The sequence below is a fragment of the Dasypus novemcinctus genome, chromosome 12, assembly GCF_030445035.2.
Source record: "Dasypus novemcinctus isolate mDasNov1 chromosome 12, mDasNov1.1.hap2, whole genome shotgun sequence".
Classification (NCBI taxonomy): domain Eukaryota; kingdom Metazoa; phylum Chordata; class Mammalia; order Cingulata; family Dasypodidae; genus Dasypus; species Dasypus novemcinctus.
Genome location: NC_080684.1, coordinates 80322237 through 80336491, shown reverse-complemented (window position 1 = coordinate 80336491; position 14255 = coordinate 80322237). Strand labels below are relative to the sequence as shown.

Sequence of the window (14255 nt, the reverse complement as noted above, 5' to 3'; positions counted from 1 at the left end):
GACAAATGGAGGGAAGAAGGACAGATGATACCAGTGTGCCAAAGACACAGAGTACCAGAAGTTCCAGCTGGCACCTTTTGGGCTTCCACGGTGCCTGGCTAGGAACCAAGAGGGTTTCACAGCCTGGCTCCACCACTTCTGTCCCAATTTCTGTAGCTCATGCTATCAGACAGAACATCCTTGCTTTTCTAGCAAGTGTCAAACCTGACTTCAGTGGCTGAGTATAACTGCCTTACTCTTTCGTACCTAGCTGGCTGGTTTTTTCTAGTTTTTCAGTTTCTCATCCAATTGTTGAAGGTTCTTTGGGTGATCATCTTGTCTACCTACAATAGTCATCTTTGCTTATGAATTAAAAACATCTCTGAAACAATTATCTCTCTCAAATTCACTTCATACATGTAGGTCCCAGCAAATGCAACACAAATATTTTTGGTGCGAGAGGCAATGATGGCGGTTGGGGGAGTGGGCGAGCCTGGTGATTTTGTAAGCACAGCTTGTTGTAGATCTAAATTTCGGATATGAATTTGGGCCTACACAAGGTATGTGGTTTAACAAGGTTTCCAGCGGAAATTGTAACCACATCACATCGTGGCCATAACAAGACTTAATTCTACCCCATTTCCTGCCATGTTTCCAGCTGAAGATAACTGCTCTTGGGAGTTTCATTTTCAGGGTATTGAGTTATTACATTACACCTCCAGTAACCAAATGTTTATGTGCAAACATTATCACACTGCAACAGCACACCCCACAGAGGAACTGGAGTTTCTGTGACGGAAGAAAGTGCTAAGGCAGGAGGGAAACAAATGAGCTGTGGCAGAGGATTCCCTGTTGCCTGTGGGAAAAGCCCCCGCTCCCCTTCAGCAGGGAGAGAACCCCCAGAGTTGGCCTTTTGTTTCTATCCCTGGGGATGATTTTGGGGAGATGGGCTCATCCCTCAGGCTGAGGCCCAGGGAATTCAGTAGAATGACAGGCTGTTGACCCAGGTGGCACTCTTCAAAGTCCATGCTATTTGGACTGTCCGCCAGTGAGAGAACTGTGGGGCTGGTAGGTCCACGTCTGCTCCCTGGCCCCCAAAACAGCTCCTGGGGAAGGGAATCTCTGGGAATCCAAATGCTATGCTGACTCCAGGCCTACCCTAATCCTAAACCACCAGAGGCTCTAGGCCGAGATCAAGATAAAACAGCCTGGCCGTCCTGCTGGATTTCAGGGAACGCGTGTCGGGAAAACAGGTCTTGGCTTTGAATACACACCCCCGTCCTGCCCTCAGCTTTCTCTTACCTCCTTTTCTCCTTCCCTGTGTGCCACCCACCTCCAGGGCTGACACTCCTGGAACGTGAGTGAGTTTCAAGGTGGGATTTGAACCCTGAGATACCAGCATCTCAAAAGCAACTCGTTTCACTTGAAAGGGGGCTCACTAGTGCCTCCCTCCTCCTTTGACCCGAAAGCCCTCTCTCGGCCTGGGCCTCCCTACTTCCACTTGCCTGTCCTGTGTTCTGACAGTGCTTGGCCTTCCGCCCTGTGGGAAGCCTAGGCACATTTCTTGAACTTCCTGATATTAACCCAAACTTCAGGCCTGCCTCAACTTGGCTAAGGACAGTTTTCTCTCACCTGCCTAAGGCACAGGTTCTCTATGCAAGCATCCTGGCTTTCTTATGCTTTCCCCTCCTTGGTTTTAAGCCATTCTAGAATGTTCCTTCTCCCGGGCTTGAGCTTTGCATCAATTCGTTTTTCTTGGCCCTCTATCCTTATCTCATGTCAAACTGCCCCCTCACCTACTCCAGCCACCCCAACCCTCAGCCTCACTGAGGGAAGTCGCTCTTAAATTCTCATATCTAGGTCCCAAACCATAGAGCCAGCCTGATCCCATTTCCTCAGAACAATTGTGAAGCTAGCATCTGTCCCAGAGAAGGTGATACAGGCTGAGAGAAAAAGCAGATCTGAAATCAGAGTTGGCTTTGGCCTGGCTTCAGATTTTTAAAAACTCTATGGTTGTAAATGCAAGAGAGGATGGGAAAGGAGTTCCTGAGACTCTCTACCCCAGCCCAGTTGCTCAGGTTACTCTTTGAGCTACTTCAGGACCCACCGTTTTTCAGGACCCATCATTTCAGAGCCATTTTACTTGGCAGTCCTTAGTTGATGACAGTTTGCTTTGCTAGAAAGTGCCGACTCAAGAGCACATATGCTCAGCTGACCTGTAACTGAGCTCTCAGCCCTCTTCTTGGTGGCGGCATGGATGTGGCCACTAGCTCCCAAGCTGTCACAAAATCCTTGGACCCTGATCAACCTGGGGACACCATAGGAAGAAAAATGGCAAAGAGCTGCATGTGGTTGCTTTGCAGACCTAATTCTCCAGGAACCCTGAACTGCCCTCACAATTAGGGTCACCAGGGCACTTTCCCAGGGGAATGCAAAGGGCAGTCTTGACTTTTACCTAAGAGCAAGGACTCTGGAGGCAGACTAATTGGATTCAAATTTATTTCTACCACCTTGGCTGTGCAACTTAGGGCAAATGACTACTTCTGAGCCTCATTTTCCTCAGCTGGCAAGTGGGATAATAATAGTATCTACTTTACAGGGCCGCTATGAAAAATAAATAAGGCAATGCATGTTGAGGTGGTTTAGAGCTGTATGTACCCCAGAAAAACATGTTCTTAAACTGAATCCATTCCTGAGGTTATGAACCCAAGGAATTAGGACCTTTTGATGAGGTTACTTCAGTTAAGGTATGGCCCAACCCAATCAAGATGGGTCTTAATCCCATGACTTGAGTTCTTCATAAGCAGAATGAGATTCAGATAGGGAGAGAAAGCCACAGAGGGAGCAGCCAGAAGCTGAACATAATGGAATCTGGAAGAGAAAGAGACCAGGAGATGCCACCCTGTGCCATGTGCCTTGTCATGTGACAAGCTAAGGACTAAATTTCACCAGCAGCCAACCCCAGAATGCCAGCCTTCGGGAAGAAAGCATTACCCTGATGACCCCTTGATGTGGATTTTCTCTCTCTCTCTTTTTTTTAATACATTTTTCTTCCACTCCCCCACCCCCACCCTTCTGTTTTTGCTGTCTGTGTCCATTCACTGTGTGATCTGTATCTATTTCTCTTTTTGTCTTCTTGTCTCGTTTTTCTCCTCTAGGATTCACAGGGATTCGATCATCCAGACTTCCAATGCGGAGAGAGTTCCCTGTCACTTGTACCACCTCAGTTCCTGGTCTCTGCTGCGCTTCACCTTGACTCTCCCCTTGATCTCTCTTTTTGTTGCATCATCATCTTGCTGCATGACTCACTTACACTGGCACTGGCTCACCAGGTGGGCTCTCGGCTTGCTGCACAGGCACTCGGCTCACCATGTGGGCACTGGTTCGCTGTGTGGGCACTGGCTTACCAGTGTCAGGCTTATGAGTCAGGTACTCGGCTCACCATGTGGGCACTTGGCTCACTGCGTGGGCACTCAGCTCACTGCGTGGGCACTCAGCTCGCCGCATGGGCACCCACATGGGCACTCAGATTGCCGCAGAGGTACTCGGCTCACCCTGTGGGCCTTTAGCTCGCTGCGCAGGCACCTGGCTCACCGTGCAGGCACTCAGCTCACCACGTGGGCACTGGCTTGCCGCATAGGCATACTTTCTCTTCTTTTTTACCAGGGGGCCCCAGGGATCGAAGCCCGATCCTCGCATATGGTAGGCAGAGGCCTTATCACTTGAGCCACATCTGCTTCCCTGGAATTTCTCTTAACCTCAAAACTGTGAGCTAATAAATTCCCATTGTTTAAGCAACCCCATTGCATGGTATTTGCTTGAGCAGTCCAGGAAACTAAAACACAGGCAATTGCTTAGACTAGTGCCTGACACAAATGAAGAGCTCAATATATGATGATGACAAGGACGATGATGATGATGGCTACAGAGGCAGGGATGAAGAGAGTCCCTACCTGCTTAAAGCACACCCCCACATTGGTGCCACACATGATAACAGTACCTACTGGTAGTTCATTTGCCATGGCCATTATCGCATTTAATCCTTACAAAAATCCACTTTGCACATGTGCAAACGGGCTCAGCAAGCAATTGCCCACAGTCACTACTGCTTCTGCTAAGTGGTATAGCCAGGAATTGAATCCAGATCTGTAACCCCAAAACCAATGCTCTCAGCCCCTGCCACTAAATCGCATCCACGTTTTCAAGGGGAAGCAAAAATACAGTTTACTGGCACCTACTTTATGTTTGTCCTGCAATAGCCATCTGGACGAGAATACTTATCTGTGTATTTTACTTAAAGGAAAAGGCCACTTTCTCATTGGGGTAAATAACAATGAGAACTTTCTTCCTCTGTGTTTGCTTCCCTCTCCCACGTGGTGAGGATCTGGGTTTTCTCCGAGATGCAAAGGACCTCTTCCTCACTGTTTGGAATGACCCTCACATTTCTTATTCAAGACCTACAGAACCACCACAGCCCCAGGATGATGCCTTCAACGGCAGTATCAGCAAACACCTACATTCTTGCTAACAGAAAACAAATGGCTGTTTATTAAGTGTCCCCAGAGAGGAATCTGCCAAAAATATTTCATAAAGCCCAAATGTCTTCTGAAATGTAAACTGGCCTGCTCCACCTTTCCTAGGAGATAATTATTCAGCCAATGAGCACATTCCATCTTATGGTCACTCGAGGCCACTAAAAGCTAGAAACCCACCCGGCCTCTCACGGTAACCCACACACAATTTTCCCGTGTGGAGGCAAAGCAATTGCCCTTCACAGTGACACAGTGGTTTGGGGTCTGGGGGTTGTCCTGTGACGGACAGAAGGAAGCTGCCTTGAGAGCCCCTTCTCCCTTCCGGTGGGGTCAGCGCTTACCTGTGCGGTGAAGAAGGCTGGGGTGAGGGATCCCGACGGCAGGGCTGGGCTGTTGAGGGCGATGGAGCCGATATCGGTGCCCGAGAGCACCAGTGGGGGCGCGGAGATTTCCAAGCCTTTGGGTTTTTTGGCCTTTGGGGGTAGAGACGGAGACTTGGTCTTGGAGCCTGATGACAGGTTCAGCGGCTCCAGGGAATCTGAGTCCTGGCAGCCGGCCTCCAGGAAGAGGCTTCTGTGTTCAGAGGGCAGTGGCGAGTTGGGGGACAGGGAAGGGGACCGAGAGGAGGAGGGCGAAGCGGACGAGATGCTGGCAGCGTTGGGCAACATTAAGGAGGAGATCTTGGCGGAGACGGAGGAGGCCAGGAAGGCAGATGCCGCCGCGGCCTCGGACGTGGACGGCAGGGACACCACGGGCCTGGTGACGTGCTTGTCGGTTTTGTTGGTCACGAACCGGATGACGGTCGTGACCTCTTCCACGGGAGGGCTGCCCTCGGGCTGCTCGTCCAGCTTCTCCGTCTTAATCGCCTTGAAAGCGTCGGGTGGGTTCTGCAGGGAGTTGATGGTGAAGGACGAGTAGAGGCCCGAGTGGATGTACTCGTTGCGGCTGGTGCTTTTGAGAGCGGACAGGCCGTGTCTGTGCGCCTCGCGGCCCTCGGGGGGCGCCTTACAGTCACTGTCCTGCAGCAAAAGGCTCTCCCGGCTGATCTCCACCGCGTGAGGATCCATTTTCAGGATCTCTGGGAAAGAGACAAACTTGTACACAAACTTCTGCCCAATCACCTTCTTGATGATGTTCTGCGAACACAAAAGTAGACGGTTTTCAAATATTAATGCACCGGAGAAACTGAGAGCGTCATCCTAAAGGCGGGCTCTGCCAGCAGAAGCTCCAGAGGCTTCCTGATTGACACCTCTTTGCTAACACCCAGTGGAAAGAGGGATAAAGGTAGAGACCAAAAAACTGGATGTGTGTTCCGGTTCTGCCAAGGAGCAGCAGCGCGCTCTCCGGCAACCTGTCATTTTCAGTGCCCACATCTGTAAAGTGAGGATTATTAAAGTAACAGAATTAACAGCTGCTATTACTATGTATTATTCATACATTATCCCATAGAATCTCTATATCAATCCCAAGAGGAAGGTCCTATTATTCCCATTTTAATTAGGAAAAATAAGCTTAGGGCACTTAAATAACCCAGACAGCCTTACCGCGTGGTAGTAAGTGGTAGAGGCAGCATTTCCTTAACCATAATACGGTATTGTTTTACCTACCTCTGGGAGTTGTGAGAATTCAATGAAATAATACTGTGAAAGCATTCTGTGAGCTGGAAATCATTACAGAAATGTAAGTCATTATCACCAAACACCACAAACGTTTCTTAAATCATGTTGCCATTTCTTTCCCTTTTTAACTTTCCGCCAAGAAAGCCACCGGAGGGGGGAAAAAATGCCTACTTGGATATTTACAGCATGAATGCAGTACTTTAAGTTGGTAGTATCTCTTTCTGGCTCTTTGGTTTATGGTTCTCCTCCTCAAACATTCAGATGTGAATGGAAAACAAGAATTATTGCTAATGTTTTCGCACCCCTTGGAAAGAAGAGGCTTTACCTTAAAGGCTCTCCTGCTCTTGTGTTAAATTGACACATTAGCAAATATCTAGCAAATGCTTGCTGGGCTCGCCCTGTGTTTCACTGAGACAGAGATGGTCTCCCTCAAACACAATCCTGCAGGAAAGGTCTCAGAACGTTTCCTTATAACCTATTCCTCCTTAAAGCTTGGGGGTAAAAAAAAAAAAATCAATTCAGGGAAAAGAGCTTTAGAAAGAGCATTTTGGAGCACCTCTTCTGTGCCCGGTGTTCCAAGGAAGCCATCTCAGAATCCTCAGCTAGCCTCTTGTGGGGTGGGTGGCAGCATCCTTGGGACATGAACCAGTTTCTGAGACAGGGAGTAATCTGCCCAAGAACCACCAAGACGTCATCTCTTCCAAAGCCTAAGCCTTTTCACGTGTCCACCCAAATCTGGGGGGAGAGAATCAAAGAACCCCCAAGTAGAGAAAACATTTACTCAAAATTTGACGTTCCTTTTTGTGATCATAGTTTGGGGCTCATACATATATTATGCTCTTGCCTGCCCTCCTGATTGATTACAGCCTTTCTGATTTGCTTCCCCCCATGCCCCCAAATGAATCATCGACCCCTAGAAGTGACTGTATTAATATCTAGCCATTGGAAGGGACACGCTGACCACGTCACTGAGATTGTCAAGGAGGAATTCCTCGGGGCAGGCATCTAAGGTCTGGACACACAAAGTTCCCATTCAGCACGAGACTCCCAGGGAATCCCTGGTCAGTGCCGGAACACAGGAGGCTCACCCCGCCTCAGGACTGGGGGTACACGGGAGGCTCGCCCGGCCGCAGGACTGGGGGCACACGGGAGGCTCGCCCCGCCGCGGGACCGGGGGCACACGGGAGGCTCGACCCGCTGCAGGAATGGGGGCTCAGGGCCCAGAAGTTTCAGAGCTGAGCGGTTCCCCTGCCCAGCTGCCCAGGAGCACTGGTCTGCAGGTTAACTGAAGCCCCCTCCCTCCATCTGACCTCATTCTCGCATCCGGGCCGGCAAAACTGAAAACCACTTCCAAAGTTGCAGAGAAATTTGTGAAATTTCAAAGCTCCACTGGGAAATAGAGGCTGGCAGTTGAAAAGTTAAACAGAGAATTACCATGTGGCCTGGCAATCTCCCACTCCTAGAAATATACCCCAAAAGAACTGAAAGCAGGGACTCAGGCACTGGTACACCAATATTCAGGGCAGCATTATTCAATAGCCCAAGGGCGGAAACAACCCAAGTGTCTATGGACAGATGAATGGATAAAGAAAAGGTTCTGTTTATTCCACTGCACAGGCTGGACACTTGTCAGCCATAGAAAGGAATGAGGTTCTGATACCTGCTACGATGTGGATGAACCATGAACACAAATGCTAAATGAAAGAAGCCAGGCGCAAAAGGACAAATAGTATATGACTCCCTCATAGGAAATATCAAGAATAAATAAATCCATAGAGACAGAAAGTAGATAAAGGTTACCAAGGGCTGCTGAAAGGGTCAAGAGTTTCTGTTTGGGGAGATGGCCAAGTTTGGGTAATGGAAAGTGGTGATGATAGCACAGCATTGTCTATGTAATTATACCAGTGAATTGTACACTTTAAAATGGTTAAGGTGGCAAATTTTATGAGATATTTTATGGTATATATTAACCACAATTGAAAAAAAAAAAAAGTGCCATCTGGCCCTTCCTGGCAGAGCCTCTGCTGGTAAGCATCAGGCCTGGGGAGAGCATGCTTGGAAAACTGAACTCCCAGCAGGAAAAAATTAAAGTTGTTGCTGAACCCACCTGACTCACGGAGTCCCTATAAAAAAGAAAGCTGCTCGCCTGGTGTGTTAATGCTGCCTCTTCTAAAATTTTCAGGTGTTTTTGCTTTTAGCTCATAATATTTTCTCCCTAGGGGAAAACTTAATTTTATCCTCAGTCAGTTTGGGAAAGCTCATCTAAATGGAGTGAGTTTTTAGAACCTAAGTATTCCACAGAAGAGAAAAAAAGGAACCTGTATGATCAGAATCATTTCTTCTAGTAAGTTTTCAAAAACCCAACTGTGACAACAACAACAAAACAACTTTTAGTTTTGTTCTTGCTATTTAGAGTATGTTTGAGCAGGGGTTACCCTCATGAGTAAACCAAGAAGGAATCTGGGATTCTTCAAACAATGGTGGGGGACTGAAAGGCAATCTCAGATAAGAGTGCTGGGCCTTCATGTGTGTCCTGAGTGATATGGCAGGGACAGATGCAGGACATTCTATATCCTGCCATAACCCACTGAATGGACTGGGGAAGAGTGTAAACTACAATGCAAACTATAATCCATGCTGTGTAGCAGTGCTCCAAGATGTACTCATCCAATGTAATGAATGTGCCACACTGATGAAAAAGGTTATTGATGTGGGAGTAGTGAGGTGGGGATCGGGAGTCAAATATATGAAAACCTTTCATAGTTCTTAATGTAACATTTTGTGTGATCTGTGTATCTTTTAAAAAAAAAAGAGAGAGAACATGAGGAATAACCTACCCATCATCAGCTGATGAACGAGTAAATAAAATGTGGCATATCCATACAATGGAACATTATTTGGCAATAAAAAGAAATTAAGCACTGATCTATACTGCTATAAAAATGAACCCTGAGTGCATGGTAATGTTTGGATATACTCATAGTGGCAACAATTAAAAACCACAGTAGGGGGGGTACTGGGTTCCTGGTCAGTGGTGCTCTGTCGTGGTCCCTAGGGGAGCAGCGACAGTCTCCCAGGTACAGTGGTGGGGACCGGGAGGGAGTGAGGGTTCAACAGTGAGCCCCAGATGCTAATGACTATGCTTGTGAGCTGATAAACCCAAAATAAGAACAAGGCCTAGAGCAACTTTGTGCCTGGGAATTTCCTTCTGTCAGCCTTCATGTTACTCAAATGTGGCCAGTCTCGAAGCCAAACTCAGCATGTAAATGCAATGCCTTCCCCCCAGCGCGGGACATGACACCCGGGGATGAGCCTCCCTGGCAACGAGGGACCACTATCAACTACCAACTGATGATGCAACTGGAAAATGACCTTATACGGAAGGTTCAATGCGGATCAGCAGAATATCCATGTCTACATAAAATACCATGACTTTAAAATGCTGTTTGACCTAAAGTAAGGGGGAAATGGAAAGGAGAAATGAGTTTATATGGCTACGAGTTTCTAAAAAAGAGTCTGGAGGCTGGCAGAAGGTTTGCCCTCATGCACAACTGAGCAGAGTCAGAGAGACAGATAAAGCAGATACAACCCCCAGATATTGGTTCCTTTGAGGGCTAAAGAGACCCATGGGAGTTATGGTCATGGCCGATGGGGTTAACTACCAGGGCAGATGGCCCCTCTTTGGAAATGGTGTTTATGTGTGATGAATCTGGACTCAGATGGGATCTCCCTTCATAAGACTTTCATGCTAATGTGCTGGAGGTGCAGTTAATGTTGGGGTTTAAGATATATTTAGGGGATTTGAATCTCTGGACTGACAATGTGATAGCCAGATCCTGAGCCTCAACAGACTCCAGCACCTACAATCTGATTTATTGGACTTACCACACTCAGCTAAGATGGAGTTGAAGAAGGACAACCACCACACCATGGAGCCTAGAGTGATTACAACTGAAAATGGGAGGACTGCATCCAGCATCCAGGTGGAATCTGAGCCTCCTCTTGACATAGAGGTGCAATGGACACAACCAATCCAATGTCCACATAGAAGAGGTGGCATTGGATTGGGAAAAGTGGACATAATGGACAAAGGGTATGGGGAAAGGCAGGAAGAGATGAGAGGTGGAGGCGTCTTCGGGACATGGAGCTGCCCTGGATGGTGCTTCAGAGGTAATCACCGGACATTGTAAATCCTCACAGGGCCCACTTGATGGAATAGAGGAGAGTATGGGCCATGATGTGAACCAATGTATATGAGGTGCAGAGGTGCCCAAAGATGTACTTACCAAATCCAATGGATGTGTCATGATGATGGGAACGAGTGTTGTTGGGGGGGGGGGGGGGGGGTTGAATGGGACCTCACATATATATTTTTAATGTAATATTATTACAAAGTCAATAAAAAATAAAAAAATTTAAAAAAAAAAAAAAAAAATGAACCCTGAAAGCATTATGCTAAAACAAAGAAGACGAATACAAAATATCACTTATTGTCTGGTTCCACTTATATAAACGTCCAGAATAGGGATAGCCATAGACACAGAAAGTAGATTTGTGATTTCCTAGGGCTGGGAGTGGGGTAGGTTTCTTTTTTGGGAGGGACGATAATGTTCTAAAATTAACTTTGTGATGATGGATGCACAACTCTGTGCATATGCTCAAAGCCATAAAATTACACACTTTCAATGGCTAAAGTGTATGGTATGCAAATGATATCGCAATAAAGCTGTTGGGAAAAAGCACGTGAGAAATCCTAAGTATTTTACACGTTTAAATGGAAGGTTGTGAGAACTTTTACAGTTGGATGGTGACTGCCATAACATGCTAAACCCTACTCTGCATACAAAAGTGGTGCCCACAGGATGGGCACTGAACTCAGCCAGAGCAAGCAGTCACCTTGAGTAGCTGCTGCCACTGCAGGCAGAGTCGCTGGACACTTTTTAAAGGAAACATGACACAGCACAGTGACTGGGATGGAGACAATTTAATGAGCTCACCAAAAGGAGGAGGCACTGTCGTGGAGACAGTGGCCACGGAACTGCTGAGGGCAGGGAGAGGGAAGAGGAGGTGTGATATTGGGGCATTTTCGGGACTTGGAGTTGTCCTCAATGATATTGCAGGGACAGATGCAGGACATTATACATCCTGCCATAACCCATTGAATGGACTGGGAGAGAGTGTAAACTACAATGTAAACTATAATTCATGCGGTGTAGCAGTGCTGCAAAATGTACTCATCAAATGGAATGAATGTACCACACTAATGAAAGAAGTTGTCAATGTGGAAGGAGTGTGAGGGGCGTGGGAGTGGGGTATATGGGAACCTCTTAAATTTTTTAATGTAATATTTTGTGTGATCTATGCATCTTTTTTTAAAAAAGAAGATAATGAAAAAAAAAAGGAGAAGGCAGCAGTCTTGGGAAAGACGGATTAGATCCAGCTACCAAGGCAATTCGAAATGTCTGCAAGGGCTAAAGGCTTCCAGTGGAACTGGGTGGTAAGAGGGTAGGGCCTGGTAGATGAAGGTCAAGGCAATGCAGCCCAGGTTTTGGAAGGGCCTCCCCCTTCCAGGATACCATGCCTGGAGAATTAGGAACGCAGTCGAGCTGAAAGCCCCTTCTTGCTGAGCTTCCAGGACAGACCCTGGGAGCACAGTGACGGCACAGGCATTTTAGGACTTTTCTGTGGTCTCTGAAGAGAAGTTTCCTTCCAAGAATTTGCCCCTGTGAGGGGTGTGCAGGGAAGACTCAGTGTGAGGGAATAATAATTGGTAGGATTTGCTGAGCACATATTATGCGTCATGCTCTGTACTAGGAACTTGATAACCATCAGCTCCTGATGATCATCCCCATTTAAGGGAGTTGAAGGCATGCTGGTCACAAGCTGGTCTGCCTCCCGAGCTCCTGGCCACGATGGGGGGTGGGTGAGGACTTGGGCCACCTCACACAGCCCTGTACACAAGAGTGCTTGGGGAGGGGCTCTTATTATGAACGGTGACGAGGCCATTTGGCAAAGTCTAGTTTTCACCCCTTCAATCTCCAGCTCATGAGCATTTGTTGCTTCCAGTTACCGGGCAGCCTGACAAATGCTTGTGTGTCTGGCTGAGCTAAGTGATTTTCCAGAGAGGTTTGAGAGAGACAGATGCACCCTTGATACGCTCTGCTTGCCTTGCCATACCCTGGACCAGCTTCTTTGCAATTTGCCATTAAATGTGTTTTTTCAAAAAGGGGTGCACACCTATGTTCACAGCAGCATTATTCACAATTGCCAAAAGTCGGGAACAACCCAGGTGTCCATCAACTGATGAACGGATAAACTGTGGTGTATTCACATGATGGAATTATGTAGCAGTTTGGTATTATTTACAATTTCCAAAAACAGATACTGGATTATGTTTGTAAACTGGTCTGTTCCTCTGGGCATATTAGATTGTATTGGATTCAGAAGTTTCACTTTCACTTGATTAAACTATGATTAAGGCTTTGATTGGGCCACGTCAATAGGGTGCCCTCGGTGGGTGGGGACTCACAGAGAAAACGACACGGCAGAGGAGTTAGTGGGAGTTTTGGATGCTGGAGCCCAAGGAAGTAAACACACAGGAGAAGAACACAGAGGAAGAGAGAAGGCTCCATAGACACGGCAGAGGCCCCGGGAAGAGAGAGCCTGATAGTCTACAGCTGACCTTGTGGAGAGAACAGAGCAGCTAAGCCCAGAGAGGAATGAGCCCTGGGAGAGAGACTAGACTTACCCCAGCCTACAGCTGACATTGGAAGAAGCTGGGACCATGGAGTCTTTAGAGGAAGAGGAAGCCTGAATCCCTGCAGATGTCGGCAGCCATCTTGCTCCAACACGTGGCAACAGACTTAGGTGAGGAAGTAACTTATGCTTTATGGCCTGATAACTGTCAGCTTCTACCCCAAATAAATACCCTTTATAAAAGCCAACAGATTTCTAGTACTTTGCATCAGCACCCCTTTAGCTGACTAATACAGAATACTATGCAGCTGTAAGAAGAAATGAAGTTGTAAAGCATATGACATGGATGAACCTGGAGGACATTATGTTGAGCGAAGCAAGCCAGACACAAAATGACAAAATACCGTATGATTGTGTTACTATGAACCAAATGTATTGTGCAACAAATTTTATGATTCAAAAAAAATTTTGTATGTATCCAGTACATTTAATTGAGAAATGTATGTTTTTATTCAACTGTATTTTCATTTTTCAATTATTGTTTATATTTTCAATTATTAAATATACAAAATAACATTTTTGTATATCAAACATCACCTGGCAATCTGTGTGAGGCCACAGGGCGCAAGGATGGGAGAGACTTCTGGGGGCAGGAAGCAACATCCATCTAAATATATCCCAGGTGGCAGTTCTAGGCGAAAGTGGAAGGTCAGGTATCAAAATTAATCCCACTATCACCACAATGAAGTCGGTACCTTCAGAACACAGGAGCCTAAAGGGCAAGCAGCCTTTTTGGAGATGACAACATGCAGACTTGTATACAGAAGCCCTTCCCAACCCATCAGCCACTGCTGCCCACCAAGTGACCCCAGGACAGTATCCCTCAGTTCTTTCACCTAACGGGACAGAAAACGCCAAGAGAGCAGGTGGTACTTCCATTTCCCTCGGTGCTCTATGCTGCCCCCACAGGTTACAGACTTAATAAAGGTGTGTCCATGAGTGTGACTGCTTGAAGTTCTTTTATGTATCCCCAAAAAAGAAAGATTATGTTTTTGAACCAATCCATTCCTGTGGGTGTGAGACACTTTCGGTGGACCACAGCAGTAAGGTGTGACTCAGATAGAGACTCCACCCTCTGTCTGGGTATGATGTAACCAGAGACACAGAGAACCACTCAGGAAAAGGAAACTGCCATATCTGATCCTGCGATGTGAGAGCAAGGACCATAGGGAAGCACAGAAACCCCAAGAGGCTGAGAGAGGCCGGGAGTCTGGAACCAACAGAACACAGAGGACAGAAAGGCGCCCCTGAGGGGCTGAGCCCAGGGAACAGCCCACGGCTGAGGAGCCAAGCCCTGTGCCTGGCTGCCCACAGCTGAGCTCCAGAAGCTCCAGGTAGATGCCAGAGGGGAAGGCAGAGTCCTCACAGG

General features: G+C 47.2%; 1 protein-coding gene across 2 annotated transcripts in view; it reads right to left on the bottom strand.

Annotated features, from left to right (window-relative positions):
• ELK3 (ETS transcription factor ELK3) overlaps window positions 1-14255 on the bottom strand; it is a 77996-nt gene that overhangs the window by 15553 nt on the left and 48188 nt on the right. For both annotated transcript variants that reach the window (XM_004464127.5, XM_004464129.5), the window contains exon 3: window positions 4853-5647. In XM_004464127.5, the coding sequence (XP_004464184.2) occupies window positions 4853-5647 (795 nt within the window). The remainder of the gene's footprint in view (window positions 1-4852; window positions 5648-14255) is intronic.